The sequence below is a fragment of the Spermophilus citellus genome, assembly GCF_964194105.1.
Source record: "Spermophilus citellus genome assembly, chromosome: 5".
NCBI lineage: Eukaryota > Metazoa > Chordata > Mammalia > Rodentia > Sciuridae > Spermophilus > Spermophilus citellus.
Window position 1 is genome coordinate 158,916,455 of NC_138186.1, and position 23,896 is coordinate 158,940,350.

General features: G+C 42.3%; 1 protein-coding gene across 3 annotated transcripts in view; it reads left to right on the forward strand.

Annotated features, from left to right (window-relative positions):
- The window catches only part of MTHFD1L (methylenetetrahydrofolate dehydrogenase (NADP+ dependent) 1 like), a 191,846-nt gene that overhangs the window by 15,996 nt on the left and 151,954 nt on the right, over window positions 1-23,896 (forward strand). For all 3 annotated transcript variants that reach the window (XM_081295964.1, XM_081295963.1, XM_081295965.1), the window contains exons 7-9: window positions 873-1,009; window positions 17,103-17,214; window positions 22,988-23,079. In XM_081295964.1, the coding sequence (XP_081152090.1) occupies window positions 873-1,009; window positions 17,103-17,214; window positions 22,988-23,079 (341 nt within the window). The remainder of the gene's footprint in view (window positions 1-872; window positions 1,010-17,102; window positions 17,215-22,987; window positions 23,080-23,896) is intronic.

Sequence of the window (23,896 nt, forward strand, 5' to 3'; positions counted from 1 at the left end):
TGATTATATGAGAATATGAAAGAGAAAATGGCAGAAATGAATGTTAGTCTGTTATAAACATTTTCCATTTCTCTCATGAAATGGTTGAAATAACCACAAAGAAATTTCAGGTTTCAATTTCTCAAATCTGTTATCTGAATCTAGATAAGACTCAGTTTAGACTGAAATGAAGAAGCTGTTGATGTCGTGTAGAACCCAGAAATCTAGACTGGGACTGATTAATGAGCAATATGTTTTTCGGTAATCATGACTTCATTTCCATCATTGTCCTTTTGACCTGCAAGTCAAAGAGAAAAGTTCATATCACCAAAATGGAAATAAATACATTAATACTGAGATCTTATTATTTAGGGGCTTTCTAGCTGAAGACATAAAAGTTCCACTAACTAAATTTTTCACTTCTCCAATTTGAATAGAAAAGAGGTAGATGTCCCTTCCCTACCCGAACATGAAGAAAACAAAAATCTACAAATACACAGCAGAGTTGTGTTCAAAGATTGACTTTCAGACTATATCCTTTGGACAATAACCGTTGGGCTCCGAACTCTGAGCTAATTCATACATATGGTGTTTCTACATTATCTGAGTTATCAACATGGATGATTCCAAGCCACTTTACCAGATAATTCTGGAAGTATGGCTAGTAAAACATAGTAACGCGTTGTAGAAACAACGTCAGCAGTGAGATTGGAACTGAGAGGATGTAACCTGAGAATTTCGGTTAATTACCTTGTGCCACTCCTGGTTCATAGTCTCTGTGAGTTGGTGCTGAAGAGCCAAGTTTTAAAAGAATGTTTTTCCTTAAATTATGTCTATCTGGGAGCAAAGATCTGGGCTTCTCTTATAATGTTTAATTTTTATTTGGTTGTTAGGTGTCAGCTTAGATGGAAAGAAGGTCTTGGTGATAGGGGCTCATGGATCTTTGGAGGCTGCACTTCAATGCCTGTTCCAGAGAAAAGGGTCGATGACAATGATCTCCCAATGGAAGACACCCCAGCTTCAAAGCAAGGTAAATTCCACGTGGGAAACGTGCAGCCTCGAGCGTTTACACTACGAAGGAGGAAGGGCTAGAAGTGGACAAACAGCACTTAACTTCAGGAGTTAGAGAAAGAGCAACGTGGAGTCTTTAAAAGCAGATATTAGTGCGATAGAAAACATATTGAGAGATTATCAACAAAGCCAAAAGTTGGTTCTTGGAAAAGACTGCCATACCGAAGGCCAAAATAAGATAAAGAGAGGGCACCAATAATATAACCACAGAAATAGAAATTGCTTTTTAAAAAGGAGACTATGAACACTGTTACTCGTGTGAATTTGAAAATGTGTATGAAATGAAGACATTCCATGTAATTTACCAAGTGGACTTAGGTAAAATTGAATAGCATATTTCCATTGAAGACATTAAATCAGTCTTCTTGCTAAGCAAGCAAACAAAAAAGACACAGCGGGTGGTTTTACAAATCAAAGGACAGATTGTTCTAATCTCATCTTTTCTCCAGTGAGTGGAAAAAGAAGGAACATGTCCTAACTCATTTTATGAGTCTCAAAACCACATAAGGACAACATGCTAAGGAAAATTAACAGGTTGATTTTATCTGTGAATAGAGATGAAATAGTCATGAGAAAAATCTTATAAAATCAAATACCACTGAATTTGGTTTATTTTAGACTTGCCAGGGTGATTTAACATTGAAAATCAAATTTAAAACTATGTTCTTACCATAGTATGTATAGAAAACTCATTTGAAAAAAAAATCTAATATTCATTATGAGTTTTTCTTTAAAACAACAAAACCCACTCGAACTAAAGGAGTTTCTTAACCTCACTTAATAATGAAAATATTAGAAACATTTAAAATTAGGACAGACAAGAGGGCCCGTTAGCATTGTACTGGAATTTCTAGATAATATAGTAATACAAAGAAAGAGACGGAAAAGAAATTAATGAAAATTGTATCTAAATTTTTTAAAGTAATTATTTAATTGTAATGAAAGTTATTAAGAAAACAAAGCAGAGATACTATGTTCACAGCTAAGACTATGTTGTCTCCAAATTAATCTATACATTTTAATCAAAATCCTGGCATGATATTTTTTGTAGAATTTGACAAATTGATTCAAAAGTTTTCATGAAAGCATAGAAGACAAAATAAGACTATTTTGCAAAAATAGTAAGTAGGAGACCTATCCATGTATATACAAGTTGAACATCCCTAATCCAAAAGTCTAAATGTTCCAGAATCTGAAACATTTTTGTACTGATGTGATACTCAAAAAGTTTCAAGAGTTTAGATTTTGAATTTTCAGGTTAGGGATGCTCAACCAACTCATCTATGCAGATAATTTCAAATCTAAAACCTCCAAAATTTAAAGTACTTCTAATCATTTCAGGTAAGGGTTGCTCAACTTAGTATGAATTAATGTATTCATTGTAATTAGATAGACTATTAGAGGAAAAGACACTTGTAAACAGATTCATGCATCTTTGGAAACTTGAGAGCAAGAGTTCCTGGTCAATACGGAAAGGACTGACAATTAAAAAATGATGCTTTTTAAACTAGTTATACATGTGGATAAAACAGAAGTACCAGCCTGACACTCTGAACAAAAGAAAAAAAAATCACTTCTAGATTAAAGATCTAAATGTGGGAAGCAAAACTGTAAATCTTCTAGGAAAAAAAATGTAGGAGTATGCTTTTAAGATGCTGAGATAGAAAGGATAGCTTAAGAGACCCAAAATGTCTACCCTGTAAACTCGTGTGGCTAAATTCGAATAAAATTTTATTTACTACTGACTTGGGTCAGTAATCCCAGCTACTATGGAGGCTGAGGCAGGAGGATGGCAAGTTCTGGACCAGCCTGGTTGGAGATGTGGCTTAATGGTAGAGCGTTTGCCTAACCGGTGTGATGCCCTGGGTTCAATTTCTAGTGCTGAAAAACAAAAAGCTTTACTTACAAAAACAAACAGCTTCTTTGCCAATTCCTGCTCCATAATGTGTATACTTAAAAAGTGAAATTGCTTTGTTAAGAAGTACTAAACCCTCATCAGAAACAGAGAGAACCCCAAAATCACAACATTTTAAATAAAAGGTATATAAATTAGACTGCATTCAGACACACACAAAAAAAGTCACTTTTCTGAAAAGAAATCATGAAAAAAAGTGAAAAGACAGGTTTAGGCTAGAAAATATTTACAGCAAACATTTAGCTGGTAATTAGAATCTTGGACTCCTCTAAGTCAGAAAGAAAAAGACAGTCCATAGAAAAGTGGGCAAATAACAGGTCATTCATAGGTGAGGATCATGGTGATTAAAAGAAACACGAAAAGTTCCCTGGCTTCCTGTTTTAAGTTCACTGATCATATTGGCAATATTGGGAAACAGGTGACAGTCTGACATTTGTGGAGCTTAGGGATTCACGTATCGCTGTAAGGGATTTAAATTGAAATAAGCACCTTGAAAAGCTATTTAGTAGTGTTGAAGGACATCCTTCAATCCTGAAATTTCACTGTGAAAATGTGTCATAGACAAGCTCTGGGAATACGTACAAGAAGACATGTTTAAAAATGCTCAGGGGTAGGGGCTGTAGTTTGGCTGTAGTTTGCCTAGCATTCTCAGAGCCTTGGGTTCCATCCCCAGCTCCACACAGACAAAAAAAAAAAAAAAAAAAAGAAAGAAAGAAAAAAGAAAAAAAAGTAGGAAAGAAAAGAATGGTTAAAGCAGCATGTTTATCATCCAGTAACATGAATGGTGACCCAGTGCCCATGAGGGTGATCAGATAAATCAGTGCAGTTGTAGGCTGAGTATATAGATAGTCATGCTTGAAGCAGAATGATGTGCACACAGAGAAAATTAATAACCTATTTAAAAATAGCATTCAGTGAGGGGGAAGAAAAAGCCAATTACAGAAGGGCATATTGCCTACCACACCATTTATAGAGGTCTAAATCTATGCTACAGGAACATATGAAGTAAAACTATGAAGAAATGCCTGGGAACTATGAAATCAGAAAAATGTGGGCAACATGTTAATGGAAGGGAAAGGAGGGAGACCCAGGGACCTTTATGTCCTTTCTTTTTTAATACTAAAATCATTTTTTAGTCCCTTTGTTATTCTTCTTCAAAACTCCAAATCAGAGTACCAGAAAGAGGAGTGGATTGACAATCTTGAAGTGGGGATGGCTTATCACCCTGCATGGACCTTGAGGGTGGGGGTGGGGGGAGGAGCATCCATCCTGGCAGACAGGAGGTCGGGGAGACCCTGTCCTTCCCTCCCTCCTTCAAGGACTCAGTCTCTCCTCCTTTTTCTTCTCTGGATTTCCATCTTAGTCTCTGTTCCTGTCTTGTTCTCTTGGGTACCAGACGTAGCTTGACCGTCTACCCACAGGGGGACCTTCAGTAAGACCTTCCACTGTGCATGAAGCTGGTCATACTGGCTCCCTCGTGAGGTTGCTGGCCAAGGGGGCAGCCTCTGCACAGCTCTTAGACTAGACTGCCTGGCCTGCACTTAGGGCTTAGCAGGTATTAACTGTCCATCTTTGAATTAGTTGTGTTCTTGCCCTCTTCCCACTTTCTTAAATTTCATTTTAATATTTAATGTGTTGTATTTCTTATTTATACTTGCTGAAGAAAAAATGCTAAGCCTCTTTGACTTTTTCCAGGTGTTGGTTTGAGTGAACTTTAATGAAATAATAACTTGTAAAGAAGAAACTAAACATTGCTACTCATGAATGTCTGGAGTATGAAACGGGAGTGCGTGAAATAGTGAACTGGCAACACTTAAATTAGTAGTGTTTTTCAGCATACTGTGACTTAACCAAAGTGAACTCCTAGATCACAACAGGTTTTTTGTTTGTTTGTTTGTTTTTTTAAGAGTTGATTACCAGCAATTGAAAAGAAAATTATTTTAGAAATCCAGGGGCAAATAAGGAACTAATATGTGAGACCCTCTCTCAAAAAAGAGAAAAATTAAAAATAAAGAGCTGGGGATGTGGCTCAGTAGTAAAGTGCCACTGGGTTAAATCCCCAGTACCTAAATAAATAAATAAATTCAAGTCATTTGACATTTTTTAGCATTTTTTGAGTTACTTTCTAACATTATTAAAGTTGGATACCTTAAAAGAGAAAGTTGGCTCTTTAGCTTAATGGACTTTTTCAGAGTCAGGAGATGTGTGGAGCATGTGCATTTTATCTTTTGCCTGACCAGTGTCCAGGTGTGTTACATTACTCTTTTATTTTCACGTCTGAAACATTTCGTTAAGTGTTTCATTTCAGAAAAGGATAGTGCAGCTCGTGCATTTTAAGCAAAGCAAAGTTAAATAAAACAAGCACAATGTGATACGTTACAGGAGTCCCTGCTTAGCTGCGGTTTCACTCCCAGTGTTCTCAGTTATCTGGGTTCAACTGAGGTCTGACAATATTAGATGGAAAATTCCGAAACAAGCAATTCATGTTTCAAATCGTGTGCTGTTCCGAGGAGTGCAATGAAGTCGTGCACCTCCTCCCTTCACGCTGTCCTGGACGTGTCACCCCGTCGTCTGGCACATCCACCCTGTATGTGCTGTCCACCCACTTGTCCTTCAGTAGCCGTCTTGGTTATCAGACCCAGTGTGGGGGCATCGAAGTGCTTGTGTCGGCTGGCCTTCATTTTACCCAGTAGTGGCTCTGAAGCGTGGGAGCAATGGTGCTGGCGATCAGAGAAGCTGTGGAGGAAGCTGAGAACTGCCTCCTTTAAGTGAAAAGGTAAAAGTTTATCAAGGGATGTATTTGTATGAAAAAGCAGTATATATATATAGGGCTCATCTAAGGTTTCCGTCATCCACCTGGGGGTCTTGGAATGTGTCCCCCTTGGATAAGGGGAGACTGCTGTCTGTAGAACAAGATCTAAAAATACATGTTCCTCATGTTGGGATGAGAGAAGAAATCAGGAGTAAGTTGCAGCTCTGCCAGGGACAGCGGGTGTCTGTGACTGAGAGTTGGACTGTTTGCATAGCAGGTGGATCTAATTGATGCAATGCTTACTTGTTGTAAGATGGCTCAGGAATGTGGTCTTGCAGATAACCAAAGCTGTGTGCATTTTTAGTGGTGGCCACATGGTGGCAGCCTACTCAAGAAAATAAAAGTGCTATTTTGCAGTTTTTGTGAGTGGTTGGTGCTGAACGTGGAACACAGGACCTTGCATTTGTTGGGTAAGTGTTCTACTACTGAGCTACATCCCCGCCCCTATTTTGCTCTTGAGAGCCCAGAATTGTCTATTTGGAAGCTTAGTGGAAGAGGAAAATAAACCTTGCCTGCACTGAACAGCTGTGGTGGAAAGAGAAAATGCCGTCTCTGGCAGTTGGGTGTTTTCACAGCTGTCACAGATCCCTTTGCTCATTGTATCTGTATTTTTGGAAAACAAAGACATTTTTCAAAGTACTTTTTTATTATGGAGGTAAATCACCTTGACTCTGTACTTTGGGTTGAATCCCATCGTAACTTTGAGAAGGATCAAGTGGCGTGCTTTTCTCAAGAGAAACTGGAAATGGGGGACCGTTTCCTGTTCCCACATATACAAGAAGTTCTCTTTAAGACTTGATGCCCATTTCCTCACCAAGTCCCTAGTGCTGTGATGGCACTGTCGTGAATCTCAGAGGCTGCCAGCTTTCACGTTATTGCCTTATCTGTGTAGCCAAGAACAAGGAAAGAAAGCACCAGGGCTCCCCACACTCGTCCTTGAAATGTTTTGGCCTTTACCCGGCACGTGCACATCTGCATCAGGCTGCCCCACCTCCTCCACACACGACTGCCTGGTCCTTCTGCTTCCCACACTAGCAAAGGGCACCTAAGATTATTGTCCATTTAGCTTCTCCCTCCCAGCAGTGATGAAAGAGCTGGGGAAAGAAGAGGACAAAGGAACGCGGCCATTAAGTGAAAGGACATTACCTTTGAGAACTTGCCGCGCATGCTGACAGGCACGTGACCTGCACAGCGGGTATGTTCTGAGAAATGCGTTGTTAGGTAGTTTCATGGTGCCAACGTTAGGAAGTGTACTTCCGAAAATAGACAGCTATGACATCCCTATGTGACATAATCTTAAGGGACCACTGTTGTGTGTGTGGCCTATCATTGACTAAAAAGTCGTTATGCAGGACTGGGGATACAACTCAGTTGGTAGAGTGCTTGCTTCACATGCACAAGGCCCTGGGTTCAATCCCCAGCACCACGAGAAAAAAAAATGTCCTCATGCAGAGTATGACTGTATTTGTCCCTGACCCAGAATTGGGCCCCCTGTTGGACATCTGGCTGGGGCTCTTCACAGTTGCCCGTGTGAGGGATTCAGGCAGCAGGACGGGACTACAGTACCAAGAGCTCTGTCTGCCCCCTCCCAAAATACAGGTAGTCTTACAGGTGTGGGATGACTGTAAATTATCAGACAGGCGCTATACCCAGCAAGAACTGCTCTCCAAGGTAGACAGTCAAATACATGGACTTGTGTCCTCAAACATCAGAGCCCTAATTTTGGAGACAGATGGCGCTGGGTTTGGGCCTCAGCTGTTGCTCACCTGCCCTGGGCCTGTTTTCTTGTGGGTGGGACGGGGAACACAAAACTGCCTGTCTCATAGGCTGTTGTGAGATGGAATTAAATAATTAGGCTTGTCAATCCCATTGTTAAGTAGATAGTGAATAGAATAGTGTGGGCTCTTGCCCTTTATGGGAAGCCTGGTCAGCCTGCCTCCAGTGCGTGATGGGGGATGGGAGGGGAGGCCTAAGTCTCCTAGCAGTGAGTTCATCCCAGTGAGAAGGAATCCTAAGAGACCATGTCCCAGAGAGAGGAAGGACTGAGCAGAGCGCATGCCCAGCTATGGCCAGTCTTTAGGTAGTTAGCAAAGAGCCCTTTTCCTCAAAGCCGTAGACCACATCCTTCCTGTGATTCTTATGATAAAAACTAGGAGTCGCTCCACTTCAGAATCTGTCTGGGGGGGATCTCCGATTGACCAGTTAATATGTTTAGGTCTTAATATTTGGAATAACAATTACATAGAGTTGGTGAAATAAAAATGGAACTTTTCTCTATCTGCCTACTTAAATCTAAAGGTATTTTATGGCTACTGCTATGGCTTGGATGTGGCTTGAATGTGTCTCCTAAGCGTTCATTAGAAGCTTGGTTTCCAGTGTGGCAATGCTAAAAGGTGACGGGACCTTACTGGGTACAGAGACACAGGCCTATAATCCCAGCAGCTCAGGGGGTTGAGGCAGGAGGATCGAGAGTTCAAAGCCAACCTCAGCAAAAGCGAGGTGCTAAGCCACTCAGTGAGATCCTTCTCTACATACAAAATAGGGCTGGGGATGGGGTTCAGTGGTTGAGTGCCCCTGAGTTCAGTCCTTGCTACACCCCCTCCCCCCCGCAAAAAAAAAAAAAGAGGTGATAGGACCTTTAAGGGGTGGCTCCTGGTTGGGAGGTCAGTAGGCCCCTCCCTCTTCTGACTTTGTCTCACGTGTGATCCCTTGTGCTTCTGCCACTGTGACTGCATCAGCTGCAAGGCCCTCTCCAGAGCTGAGCAGAAACCAGCATCAAGCTCTTGAACCTCCAAAACCAAAAGCCAAATTAACTCTCTCCTACTTTTTTCCAGTACTGGGGATTGAACCCAGGGGCACTCACTATTGAACTACATCCTCAGACCTCTTTATTTTTTTATTTTGAGACAGGGTCTCAATAAGTTATGCAGGCTGACCTCAAACCTACGATCCTCTCCCCTCAGCCTCCTGAGTTGCTGGGGTTGTGGGCATGCACCACCGCACCTGGCTGAAACTTTTTTTTTCTTTATAAAGTTATGAATCATGGGTATTTCATTGTAGTAACAGAAAAATGGGCTCTTGCCGATTACTGATTGATGCCTAAAATTCAAGGAGCTGGAGCATATAGAGCTGAGATTTGCCTTCTGAGTTCTATAGGAACAGAATAGCCTTCTGTTTTGGTAGCTTTATAACTTGTGCTCATTGGAGTTGGTCGTTGAAAATGGAGAATAAGTTCCTGCTTTGTTCCTGTGCATCCCTTCCAGGCTTTGAGACGCCTCCTGCAGTTCCATGGGTGTCCTGGGGTGGGGAGGGGAGGAAGGTCTGGGTTTGGGTCCAGATTCACCGACTGCTGTGGAGCATCAGCTGAGCCTAAGCCATAGCACCGGAGCTCCTGTTTGGGGTAGGGCTGAGGAATCCCCCTGCTTCCTTCACTTCCTGCACACAAACGCAGGCCCTCACGCTCAGCTTCCCAGCGCCGTGACAGAGTCACCCACCGGCAGTTTCGCCTTGGAGGTAACCCTCTTCCTTGCCCTGAAGCTTTTATGTCACACCAAAACCCATCTGAAGAGAGAGGATGTTCTGCCCCCGGTGTTCCCGAGGTAGAGTGGTACCCACTCCTTGGCATCGAGAGGTCGGCAGGCACCACAAGGCTTGCTCCCTTGAGAGTCTCTGCTGAATCCGTGGTCAGAGCACAGCTGGAGGAGGAGACCACAACGGCCCGGCCCGCAGCTGGGACAAATCAGGTGAATCCCAGCTGTGAGCAGAAGAAAGAACCTAAAAACGAGAGAACTGTTCTTGTTTTTCTCAGAAGATCTCGTTTCTCCTCTTGAGCACAGAGACCCTCAAAACCAATGCTCACAACAAAAGGAAAAATATGGGTCTTGCACATTTGAAACATCAAAGTGTCTGGTTTTTTGTTTGAGCAAGGTTACATTGTCACAGAGCTCTCTCCAGTTTAAATTTAACACCCAGCATGGCTCCTAAAAGCCTTTAAAAGGTGCACTGGAAAATTCCAAATGTATTTGTGCTAGGATGGGCATGAGGGTGGGGAGCCCTTAGCTTTTGACATGGACTTGGATTAGTGAGTTACATACAGGACACTTCTTTTTATAGGAGAGGCTACACTTGGGACGGTACCATTCGGCAATGATGATGGCTAACATTAGTTGAGTGAATGGATTCTGCAGGCCAGGCACTGTCTTACTCATGTTATCTCTGTGATTTGACACACCTGCCCTGTTAGGCAAAACTGTCATTGTCCCCATATTACAGATGAAGAAACAGGCACAGAGGAGGGATTTTCCACAGATCATATAATTAAAAAGGATGCAGGTGGCGATACAGCTTATGGGTTTTAAACTACTGAGCACATCAGCTCTTATGGCAGCTACTCACATAAAGTCTCTAAATTTTAAAACCAAAGATACCTCCCAGCTCAAACACCAACATCGGAGTTTTATGCCAACTGTTTATCATCCCAGAGACATAGTCATAAGAGCATGAAGGAGACTGAATGTTGTCTCTTCCCTAGGACTTAGGACTTGTCACCAGGCCTGCAAGCTCCCTCTTCAGAAGGGATGGTGTGTGCTAAGAGGGCACCTGGTCAGGTGTGTGGATCCTCAGGTCAGCTTCAATGGGACTTTCTCAGCTGTGCTGAGCCAATACCCAGGTGTCTCAGAGTGTGTAGTTCAGTGGACAGGAGTGACATGGGCCCCTGAGCTTTCTTTCTGGATATTTGTAAGTTAGTTCCCATTGTTTTGACTTCCTTCAAGAAGCCTGGTCACTGTATTTACTTATCAACACCAGAGACACAGCTGGTGAGTACTTTTTTAATAGCCAGACTATCAGCCCTTATATTTAGCAGTGTTGAGAAAAGCATTTGTGAGAAAACGTGGTGAAACTAATGACCATGTGAGATCAAGTGGAACCATGGAAACTGATAGTTTTATTCGTCTTACATGGTTCAGAATTTAAGCTGATAAACTGAAAACTAGGAGAAATGTACTATTGTTCTTATTAAATATGTGAGCAGAAAAGTAATGAAAACACCCTCTATCTCCACTTTTCCCTGCATTTCTTCCTCCCCAGAGGCCCTTCCTATTTCTTACAGGCAAAATGCTCTAATTTCAGTCTGACGGGGTGACGTGGTGGGTGTTGGAAGGTTGATTGGATTGGCATGTGTTCTCATAGACGGTATTAGGCATGGTGCTGGGGTCCCTGGGTGGTGGAGCCAGCATGACAAACAGTGCAGTGGGATCTGATGTCGTGTCCTGTTTCTCTCTTGGAAACCTTGTCTGGAGCCTGAACTCTCCTCTGAACTGTGGGACCAGGGTCAGCCTTCAGGCAGTCAGCTGCAGCCAACTGCAGATACATCCTGTGGTCATCAGGGACCAGATGGGGAAGCAAGATGTACATTTCACAAAAGAGAGCTGTCATGGTCCCAGCTGAGGGGCTCTAGGCCTGTGTTCTGCAGAGAACAGGCTGGTAAGATCACTTTCAGGCTGGGTGCCGTGGCACATGTCTATAATCCCAGCGGTTTGAGAGGCTGAGGCAGGAGGATCACAAGCTCAAAGCCAGCCTCAGCAATTTTGTGACGCCCTAATAAACTCAGCAAGATCCTGTTTCTAAATGAAATACAAAAAAGGACTGGGGATGTGGCTCAGTCGTAAAATACCCCTGGGTTCAATCCCTGGGACCAAAAGGAAAAAAAAAATCACCTTGGGCCATTTGCATATCATCTTCTGTATACTTTCCTATACTGGGTTTCACTCCTGCTGTAACGTGAGTGCTTTTTGAGGATATAGGATTAGAATCTTTCAATGGGAAGGTCTTACACATAATCTATAATAAAAAAAGCACCTCCTATTTGTGCAGAGATTTCTGTTATTTCTGTTACAACCCTGAAAAATGGATATCTTGCTTGCCACAGAGCCTGGGCCTTTATCATCACTGATAAGAAGCAGAGTCTGAACTTGAATCCAGGTGATGTGACTCCACCTGGACCGTCCTTCCTATTGCACCTGGATTCCTCTCTTCTCAGGGGAGCAACCGAGGCCCTGAGAGCTCTCCAGGGAAGAGGGATGCGGACAGCAGATCTGTAGACGTGCGATGTGGAGTTGAGCATTGAACGCTTAAGCACTGGGAAAAGCAAAGCTGCGTTTCCCACTGCGACACGGATTGGCGTGAATGTGAACCCAGTGTGTGGGGTACAGTGTGTGGCTAGCGGCACAGATGTGCAGCCCGGGCCTGTCGCTCCCCTGCCAGGCTCAGCTTGCTCATTGTTGCTCTGGGCACTGTAACTGGAGCATTTCCTCCTTTTTATTCTCCAGGGTTCTGAGTCTGTCGTGGGAAGGAGGATCTCTGCCTGCACACTCTCTCTCTCTGCCCTACTTTTAAACTTATTTCCTAGAGTGTGAGGAAGGGAATTGTTTTTGGTGAATCAGTCAGAGCGAATCCTTGACTAGATTTGAGGTTGCATTTTCCTGTATCATCTGTCATAACTTTTGGAAGCATCAAGCTCACTCGAAGAAAGAGTAACTGTCTTTCCTAGCGATTTTGGACACCACCGAGTGTCTCCGATACTCTCTTCTCACACATTGGGCAGTTGAACGATGAAGTAAGAGCCAAACAGAGGAACATTTAGGAAAACAAAGGTCACTTATTGCCCCTGAGGGGGAAGATCCGGTGGATATATGCTGGAATCACAACTCGCAGTTGTCCATTCTGATTCATGAAATAACCCTACAAGAAGTCTTTTATTTAAAAGCCAATAATCTGTTTTACTGATCACAAACGAGTGGAAAACAGAAACACACTCAATTCCTGAAAGGAAAAAAATTCCTCCCAGGATGAGCTCATGGGTGGCACGAAGCAAGAGGAAAGGCCTTCTGCAGCAGTTGTCAGGTCTTATCTTGCCAGAGTATGACAGCATCTGAAGGAACACATCTGAGTGGCTTGACCTCTCATGGTGGAGTAGTTACACAGTTATTTGCACATTCCTGTTTTGTAGTATGCCTAGTATTTCAGGAAAACGTGGATATGGATTCATAGATAGAGCAGTCATTGCATGGTAGATGTTTGGTAAATTTCAAATTAAATATTTGATGTCCTAAGTTCAGAAAATTGTGAACAAGCAGGGAATCTGCTTGTGGAAAGCTCTGCCTGAGTGGAATCTCTATATGTGGGCAACGTGCTGTCCAGGGGAAAAGATGGGCCAGGCTCGGTGGCTCTGGGGGAGTTGTGAATGGGGTCCTAATTGCCACGAGTGTCTTCTGTTTTTATCCTACTTGACCCCTGGGCGTCCTGTGAACGTGTTGACCACTCCCCTTTCCCTTAGCCTGTGTGGAAGCCCCCTTCCCGCGGTCCCCTAGGCCTCTGGGCCATGTACTCTGTTCTCACTCTCCCCCAGGGAAGTCTCATCCTACCTTCTGGTCTTAACTTCTGTCTGTGGGTTGCTGCGTACAGACCTGCACCCCACACACCAACCTTCTCAGTCCAGACCTGTGCACCAGCTCCCTGCCAGCCTCCCCTCAGAGGTCTCTCTTCCTGCCTTTCCTGTTACTCCCTCTATCCCAATCTCAGTCTAGCCTCCCGAGAAGCCTTCCTGAAACCCCTGACTGTGTGAGGGCAGCCAGGCAGCTAGCCCAGCCTGACCACCACTGTTATTGAGGCTTTGGTGAGCCAGGGGCAGCAATTCAGTGAGATCCTGTCTCTAAATAAAATACAAAATAGAACTCGGGATGTGGCTCAGTGGTCAAGTGCCCCTGAGTTCAGTCCTCAGTACCAAAAAGAAAAGAAAGAAAGAAAGCTTTTGTGAATCTGGAAATTCTGACATTTTATAAAGGAAACTGACATTTTGTAAAAGAAGACATTAAATTACTTTTAGGACTTGGTCATGAGATACTCAAGGAGCCCCCTGTGACATAGGGTTTTTGCACACTTTCTGTCCTGGTACAAGGCCTTGTGCAGAATCTGCCCTGGAACATAATGTGATGCCCAGAGCCACTTAAGTATCCAGGTTCCTGTAAGCCTGTGTGTAGAAAGTGAAACCTGAAGTGTGGGACCACGTGGGTGTGGCGGGCATCTCCCTTGCCTAGAGTGTGACAGCTGGTTGGTCAACACAGGGGCTGATAAAGAATCCCAATATCTGCCCAGATGTTAAATACTAGTCAAGCTTACTGTCTGCATTGTGTGAGGAAAAGTAAGTAGAAGTTCAGTGTTGGCAGCAGTTGAAGGATATAGAAATCACAGTGTCCCAGGTAATAGAAACTACAATTCTTCAAAAAAACAACAAAAAAAATTTCAACTTTTTTTTTAACCTGTTCCAACTTTTGATGTAGATACACATCTCATACCTGAGATGCCCATATGTGCCCTTTATCTCCTGATAGCAGAAGATAAGGTCTGTCTTCTGGCCAACAGGGTAGTACTAGTTCTAGCTAAAATCTTTTTAAAGTTTATTATATTTGTTAAATTTTAAAAATGGGTAATTCATAAAACTTCTCAAATCACATCTTCGTTCCTCACTCCACTCCCTTCCTACTCTGATGCTTGTTCCTCCTGAAAGTCATTGGCCTGAAGAAGAATAGTTTGCACATTATCTAATCACTGTGGCGTCCCTCCACACTCCCCACCAGTGTCTGCATATCTGTGTCTCAGTATTGTTTTAACATTTGGGCCTCTGTCTGGGGAGTGGGTGGTTCACTTTAAGCTACCCTACTCCAGTCTCGGCAGAGAAAGCAATATTTTGTTATGAGGTTAAGTTTCTAGCCAGGCTTTGGCCAAGGCCTTTCCCATGTGGGAAGAGGAAAACAGGAACAGCCAGCGAGAAGATAATTCTCCTTGAATTTGAGCTCATTAAAATCTTCCCTCTTCCTTGGTGGATTATTTATTGATGGAAGCATCTAGCTAGTACTCTTCCAGAAAGAATTAGCATCTACGATGTGATCATTGCTAAGGGAGGGGATTCTTTATCTTTTCTCTGTGGGGATCAACTGTCCCCCAGTTGCTTATTAGCACAGCCCACTTTGGAGTTGTGTGTAGGTATGGAGTGAAGAGGCTGGAGTGAGATTCCTGAGATTTATAGGTAATGAAAAGAACAGGTTGTATCTAAGACACCATGTGTCCAAACCTAAGTGTTCTTAGGGGACTCTTGTGAACCTGCGGTCCTTGGCATTTTCCAACGTGAACATTTCAGCATTCTTTATATGCACCTCCTTTTTATAGAGGCCTTAACATGTTCTGGTTTTGCTACTCTGGTGCAGAACAATCTAGCAAAGTGGAGTTTCTCATCTGCTGATCTGCAGCAAGCTTTAAACATCCTCGTTTCTTTTGAGGATTACTGGGGTTGAACTTGACAGTGAAGAAATACACTTTTGAAAACAGATGTTTAAATTCTTCTCCCACCAGAACTCCCCCCCCCCCCCAAAATATAATATCACCTAAAAGTCTAGGTGCTTTTCACATCTATCTGTAGAGATGGTGTGCAACTTGAATGGAGCAGATTCCTGGGGAGATTAGCTGCAAACGTAGTGGAGTTTGGCCATGTTATGATCCGGTTGCATAGAAAAAAAAACAACGGTTATTTAGGCGAATGTTTTGAAAAGATTTTCTCCTTTCTTTTGATGGTGATTAATCTCTAGATTCAGTACAACACCATTTCAGTGTGTTCTTTTGCTTCTGGGGCTTTAATAACCTGACATGCTGAAAAGTAATCGTGATTTTCTCTATTTGTATGAGCAAACTGACTGCATATTTTCCAGCTGTTACCTTCTAAAAGTCGACTTTACCCACTATTATATATAATTATAATGCACCAACCAAACACATTGGCTCTATTGGCCTTATGAAAAGACAACACATTTAAATTGTTCTCCTGCTCCTCAAGGGAATGTGAAACTAGCCTTGATCTTGGGTTCTTTGTTCATAAATCAGGTAGGACTTGGGCATCTCTATCCCCTCCTTACCATCTCTTGTTCCAAGATTCCTGTAAGACATCATTTACAGCTGGGGATGTAGCTCAGTGACAGAGTGCTTAACTAGCATAGGTGAGGCCCCGGGCTCAATCCTTAGGACCACAAAGGAAAAAGACATCACTCGATGCCTTCTCTGGCCCAGTGTTCAGAATTCTCAGCAGAGGAGCTAGTTTGTTTCCCTAGACCTTCAGGGACCAGCTAACCCAGCTGAGAGTGCATCTGTGCTGGGTGGTTGGGTGGTTGGGTAGTGGTAGTGGTGGTGGGCACATTTTAGGGTTTTGTCTTCTGGTCCTCTAAATGCCTCATTCCAGAGACCCTAGTCAGTTGCATGGCAGTGACATCCGTGGAAAAGCCAGTGGAGGTTGCACCATCAGCACTGGAGAGTAGAAGGCAAGCAGCTTTCCCCGTCTCCCTTATAGAGTATCTCCAAGAGACACGGCACAGACCCGTGGGCATGCCAGCTCCGTGAGCCTCTGTTTCCTTGCCCACTAAATGAACATAGGAAGTAAAGCCAACCTCACATACGTGGGGAACTCAGTGAGATGGTACATAGGGCACCCAGCTGACCTGTGCAAGTTTAGCTGATATTCTTTATTCACCTTTCCCGCTATGTGTGGACCCGTTTGGAATTATCCGTTACTCTGTGGTTCCTGGACCAGCAGTTCTTGTAACATCAGGAGTAGCCTGTTAGCCTGTTCTAGAGGCAGCCTCCTGCCAGGTGTGTTCATTTTGTTATCAAAATGCAGGATGGATGTGCTAGAGGGGTTTTGTAGTAGTGCTTGCATTTTTTCCTCTTTTTCAGACAAAAAAAAAAAAGTAGTTAGATGAGAGGTGAATTTGGGCCTCAAGGAAAGTGGGATTTTCTCTGGCTCCTGAGGGTCTTTCTGGTGGATATAGTAGAAGTCCATTAGGGACAAATCTTGATGCTGCCACTGTCCAGGCGAGCTCTGTGCTGGTCGGACTTCACCATCACAGCCCCTGTTTTCCTCCTGAGGCAGAGCCAGGATGCCACTCTCGTCCACCCTTCTTTCTCTTTCCTGTGGCCATCAGTAAAGGTCCATCCTTTGGCTTGATATTGTGGTCAGATGATAATGCTCACAGCGTGGATGGCCCTGTGCCCACCATGAAGACATCCTTGCAGTTCTGTTTCCTCTCCTTTGTAGGAAGCCCTGGGCTTGTTCGGTTCGCACTAACATGCTCGAAAGGAGTTACTCGAGGGATTCCACGTCTGCAGTTTGGAACAGAACTCTGGATCTGTGACTGTTGTCTGTTACATTCAGCGATTCAGCTGACACCAGCGGTTAGTCATGTCTTTGTGCCATGATTAAAACATTTCTCTTTTTCCTTTTAGCTTCAAGAGGCTGACATTGTGGTCTTGGGCTCACCTAAGCCAGAAGAGATTCCACTGTCTTGGATCCAACCAGGAACCACTGTTCTCAACTGCTTCCACGACTTCCTGTCAGGTGAAGGTCCCAGCGTCGGTGGGGGCCCTGATGAGGACAGGAGGAGTGTGGGGGGACTTGGTCTTGCAGAGGAGCATGGTGGCACTCACCTGAATCCCAGCTACTTGGGAGGCTGAGGCAGAAGATGCAAGTTCAAGACCATCTTCAGCAAGTTAGCGAGACCCTGTCTCAAAAAGAAAGAAGGAAGGGAGGGAGGGAGGGAGGGAGGGAGAAGAAATAAAAAGGGCTGGGGATGTAGGTCAGGGCCCCTGAGTTCAATCCCTCCCCTCCAAAAGAGTGTGTTTTTGAGGTGCTATTATTTTATTAAAATTTATATTTGGAGTAATTTGGACACAGTTTTGGCTGGAGATGGGTGAATCTACTTTCATAGATTTTTAGATCTACTTTTCTACTATAGATCTATTTTTCTACTATTCTTTTAGGATTCCTTTAAATTCTATTATATGAAAGTGGCATATGTTTTATTTAATGAAACTGCCTTAATTTTAATAACATTTCTTTTTAGAACTCTTATTTTTGAAAAAGGTGTTCCTGAAAACAGTAGGTTTCAATATCACAATGGCGGGGGATGTTCAGGAGCATAAAAGACCAAAGCCTTCTGTTTCGATTTAATGATTTCATAGTAGTTAACTTTAAATTTTAACTGGTCTGTTAATTTTAAATTTTATGTGGAGTTTTCTTGTTGATTTTTTTTAATGCCCAGGGCCTAAAATGGTACCTGACACATAGTAAGCTCTCAGTCAATGTTGACCTTTGAATGAGTGAGTAAATATGGACTCCACATTATAGTCTGATTGTAGTTTTTAAGTTAGACATTTCAGAGAGGTTTCCCTGAACTTGTCCCCACTTCAACACAGGGCTGACGGGGCAGCTGTGGAGACAAGGTGAAAAGTCCCACACTGATTATACAGGTGGACAGGTTCCAAGTGCCATAACAGCACTGCATTTCTTCATAGTTAGTTTCACCTTAGTGACTTGGATTACTATGAAAATTGAACCTAGGAGTAAGTTATTAGCAAGTTTCCTTCTCCTCTTGTCATACTCTTGCCACTCTAAACAATGAGTAGGCTCTTTGAAACTTTATTAAAAGGGGAAGTGTTTTTGTTTAAACTTAAGACCAGAAGAACTTTTAATACCCTCGTGGCTGAGTGAAAGCAGCGTTTCATGATGAGATTTTCATCTCGTCCTAATGGTACAGGGTCCCTCCTCCTCTTCTTCCCCTGTGTGAAAATAGATGGGACCCGGTGATTTATGGCGAGGTAATTCTGCAAAGGCATGTTATTGAATATCTAATCCTTGGAGAGATTTTCCTGATGGCTGATGTCCCAGAAGTAGTGCTCAGAAAACAATTACACCCAACGTTGGGTCTGTTCATTCCACTGTTGCACGAGCTGAATGTGTAGATTTTAAAACAGGGAAATGTCAGTGATCTGTTTTCTAGCTAAAAGAATAATTACATCTTTTATTACTATTTTAAATGGAAGAAATGTAGTGTGATCTCAGAACGGCTTGCTTGTTAAAGAGGAGAGCCCACCCTAAGCAAGACCATTTGGTATTTCCAGTACGAGGCCTTATGACTGATGGACCTTTTGGAACAGGGAAGCTGGTTATGTTTCAGGCCTAGAGAACAAAGTCAAAACAGCAGCCCGGTGGTTCAGAGTGCTTTACAGCCTCATTTTAAGCTAACATAGTTGTTTTTAGTGTGACATCAGGGAAGGACCATGGGTTGCATCCCATGGCTCATAGTAATGGACTATAGGATCCTGAGGGGCCTTGGGCCTTCCTTTGTGTGAGAGAAGAGAGAGAGAGGAAAGAGCATGGATTTTGGAGTTAGGGCTTCCAGACTTAAAGCAAACAGCATTGGTGCCTGGGCATGGTGACACCCTATAATCCCAGCTTCTTGCAGGGCTGAGGCTGGAGGATGGCAAGTTTGAGGCCAGCCTAGGTGACTAAGCAAGGTTTGTCTTTAAAAATAATAATAAAGGCTGGGATTGTGGCTCAGAGGTAGAGTGCTTGCCTAGCATATGTGAGGCACTGGGTTCGATCCTCAGCACCACATAAAGTAAAATAAAGACATTGTGTCCGCCTATAAGTAAAAAAATAAGCATTTAAAAAATAATAATAATAAAAAATTCTAGGGTTGTAGCTCAGTAGTAAAATACTTGCCTGGCATGCTGAAGACCCTGAGTTCAATCCCCCCCCCCCACACACACACACATAGAGTTGGTTTTTTGTTGTTGTTTTTTGTTTTTAAAACTGAATTACATATATAACTGTGTGATTATAACTGTGATTTTGAGGAAATCACTTGAGTTCTCTGTTTTTCAATGTCCTTGTGGATGAAATGGAATCAAGGCAGTTGGGAGAAATAAATGAGATGAGATGATACCTCAGTTGTACAGTTCTTCTTTCATATTAGCTGCCAATAAACATCAGTCTACTTCCTCTGTTCCCCTCTGCCACCTCACTCCTGCCTGCTCTCCAATATAAAACAGCTTTCAGATTTTGGTTCAGCAGTGTATATGGTTCTCTTTGAAAAATCATGCCCAAAGAAGTCCAGTGAAATTCTGAATATGTAAGAAGTTTTAGGAATTAGCATGCTTATAATTTAGTCATGATCCTAATGCATTTGGAACAAAATAAGGATATTTTCTTATAACTTTTGAAATTTGATTCTAAAATCCGTTGTATGTGTTACCTACTTTCCTTTATTTTTTCTAGAAATCCTAGGTATTTTGGATCTGCCCCTTCAATCTATTGCCAATTTCCATGTCAAATGTTAATTAGTTCTAAATAAAATATATTTAATTTTTTCCTCTTTTAAAGGGAGTACATCATTTAGAATATGCAGCCCTGTGTCAGTTCCTTCTCAATTTGGTTTCAGTCATTCCAAAAGGCTTGCCTATATATGTTGACACTCAAATTTTAATTATGTTCCTTTTTTCATTTCTTAGAATATATAGTTTTTAAAAAGTATAACATACTGCCATTCAGTAGTGGGATTCAAGTGGTATGAGCTAGGAGGGCAACTCTTGAGACCACTGTCACAAAATTATTCTAAATGACTTGTACTAATTTTATTTATTGCATGCTACCTTTTTATTTTACAACATCAGTATATTTAACAGAAAAACTAATCAATAGTGTTTTTCTAAAAAGTTTTATCTGTATTAATTTCTACTTTTCAGTTCTTGATTTTAAAACTTTGCATACATATTTCAGAATAACTTGCCATCCTAAATAGGAAAAAAAAATTTGCATTTGATCTTTGGGTCCATAGAGCACTTTTGCAGTAAGAAGGGTGTCCTGGCCAGAGCTGAGCTCCTGTCGTATAGCAGAGGGGACAGGAAGACCAAAGATTTCCCTCGGCTTCCTGCACTTCTTCTATTCTGCCAGACTTCCTAGGGTGGTCACATCAGGGAAGGGACTGTTCTGACTTCTAGGGACAGCATAGCAGTGAGCCTTACATGTTCCTATTGCAGAAAGTTTGGTTATCATGAAAATACTGTAAATGAAAGGCTGTCTTTCAAAGTGATTTCATTGACTTTTCCTGGAGAACCATGAGTTAAAGGACAGCATTTAATGGGAAGTGAAGAGACCCATCCATGACTTGAGAAGGGACCCCTGTTGCACTCTGGTCCCCTGGTGCCTCTCAGGCCCAGACTGTGGACAGCTTCCAGGTAGAGTCCCGTCTTCACACAGGCAGGGGGCAAAAATAATGATTTCCTTTCTAAAGTCTTTTTAGCCTTTAAGTTCACTGAGAATGTATTCCTGACTCCCGAGTTACGACTCTTAATTGCTTCTAATTCATTGGATTTAGAATTTTAAATTCAGTTTTATGATCGCATCGATTCCTTCTACAAAGGCAATGTTTGTGATAGGAAATTGGCAAAATACAGATTAGTACACAGAAGAAAATAAAAATAACTTTTGATCCCATCACCGTCAGATAACCGTTTTACATTTTTTTCCACAAAAGGTCAAATTAGTATAAACTGATTTTATTTGAATGTAGAAAAGGAAAATAAAGCAATATGGTACTTCTAAGTCATCGTTATTTTTAATTACATGGTTTTTAATAAGTCAACCATTAACTTAGCAAGTAGCAGACCTTTCTCTACTGTGCATGAAAATCAGAGGCAGTGCTGTTTGGAAGCCAAGTCAGCTTCCTCTGGTGTCCTGAAGATGTCCCCTGTGTCCATCCTCTTCTGATACATGTTGACTCTGAGCTTTGAGCTTTTCCAGGGGTCCATGAGGAAGAAAGAGTTTTACACAGTCGTAGTCACTGGATTCCATTCTTGTTGGGGTTACAGTTTCCTTTATGCTGGTTTCTCATCCATCTGGTCATAGTTGCTACTTTCACAAATTTCTTGTGACTTCTGGTCCATTCGTGGCACCCTTTTTACTGCTCTGGATGCATTTCCTTTGAGTACATCTGGAGATGTACTTTGTGCTGGGAGGAGAGAGGAGTGTGGTGTGTGCCATCCGCCATCTTGGGCTGGAGACTTTACGAGGCTTGGTCTCGTTTGTTGGCTCTGTTCCTCATGCAGCTCATCCTACTTGTTGAAATCATTTGTGGGATGGTTTAGACATATCAGCAATCAATCATTCAGCTTTCAAAGTAGTGTATTCTCACATTTGCTAATACGCTCCATGTCATTCAAGTGACTGAAATTATAGGAGGAATTTTTTACTGTGTAACTGTGTAGATGAAATATCCTTCTCTCACATGATTACGTTCTTGGAACATGCATTTATAAATTGATACCAACTCCTGGAATGGAGTTTTGCCTTATTTCTCTAGCACTTAAAGACAGAAGAATGAGAAAAGCACATTTCTTTTCCATAATAGATGGACAAGATCTTAAGATCAGATCTCTAGGGGTTAAAACAAAACAAATCTCTCTCATTCTCTGACTTTTGTTTTTGCCTAGATAATGATTTATAAAACTGAAGTGCTGCTAATCTTTAAACAATACCTCAGGGACATGATTTTCCAACACCCTTAATACATCTGACAATAGAACATCACAAAACACATACTTTTAAGTGTTTTTTTTGTGTGTGTGCTTTCTTGCACGGACTGTCAGCAAAGTGGATAATTTAAGAGTAGAGTAGTCCAAAGAAAGAAGACAATAGTTTCTTAATTCATAAAATTGCTGTTAAAAACCTTTCTTTCCTCTAAGGAAGGATGTAGGCTAAAGTATTTTGCATGTGTGTTAAGTTTTCATAAATTTTGCAAGTGATAACTAAGAAGGGAAAAGTAGTATTCTTACCAGTGCCTTTCCATTTTGAAAACCCCGATCTGCAGGCTATGCTGCCTCTGCACTAAGTGTTGCAAATGTATGCTGTGAATTGTCCTGAGTTACTACTGTATTTATATCTCTAGTAATGTTCTATTTGGGGGAAAAAAAAAAGAAAAGTCACAATATGATACTTCAAGTTGTTTAAAGAGATTGTGTGCCTAGATGTTTCCCCCAGGTTCAGTGTGAGATATGATTTCCCAAGGCCTCAGGTGCTTTGTTAAATCACACCTCTGTTTATCCCAGTTAATAGCTTAGAGGGACATTTCTCTGATGTAAAATACACTGGAACCCGACCAAATCCTCAAAGCTGTGCCAGAGGTGACTCACCTGCAGTTGTGTCCTGACCTCCTGACTTCCTTGGTTGCAAAATGAGACCATTATTCAGTGCGCTGGATTTTTATAAGGAACATTGGTTGTAAATGACAATATGCTGAAAGTCTTTTTTCCCCCCCTTTAATTTTTTACAGGGAAGCTTAGATGTAGTTCTCCAGAGGTACATGTTAATGGGCTCATTGCAGAAGATGATGTGGGTCTGCTCGCTGCAGCTCTGCGGATTCAGGTTTGGTTGGCACCAATATTTGAGCATTTTGAATGTGGAGCTCTGTTTAAAAGTTGATAACATTTTTCAGATATTTTTTGTTTACCAGTTACAGTGCTGAACACTTTATATACTAGTGTTAAGCCTAGTTGACAAATGAGGAAATGGAAACTTATAAAAATTAAGTTACTCGCCTATAACACATGATGTGTTTGAGGCAGGGACCCAAATCCGGGTCTGTGTTTTAGTTATCTATTACTGTATGGTACATTATCCCCAAAATATAGCAACTTAAAATAACAAGCATTAATCATCACATTTCTGTGGGACAGATTGGGGAGCAGAGTAGTGGGTGGCCCCCACTCGGGATCTCTCAGGCAGTTGTAGCCTGGGGCTAGAGGATCTGCTTCCAGGATGGAGCAGTCATGTGGCTGTTGGCGCGTTGTGTTTAATTCTTCAATGGCAATTGGCAGGAAGCCTTCGCTCCTTGTCACATGTACCCTCCCATAGTGCTGCTCACAGTGGGGCAGCTAAATTTCCCCAGGATGCACAGTCCAAGGGAGAGAGCCAGGAGGAAGCCATGGTGTGTTTTATTGATCTAGTTTCTGAAATCACACACTGACACTTCCTCTTTTCCTGTTTGTTAGAAGCAAGTCACCAAGTCTATTCCCTAGTCAAGGGAAAGGGAACTGTGCTTCTCCTAAAGACAGGATAGGAAAAAGTCTGTTGACATCTTAATAAGACACACTACTGTCTATGTGACCTAATGCCCAGGCTCCCCAGCTCTTCACTGTGTGAGCTGAGTGTTCCTATGACACAGGCCTGCAGCAGAGGTGTC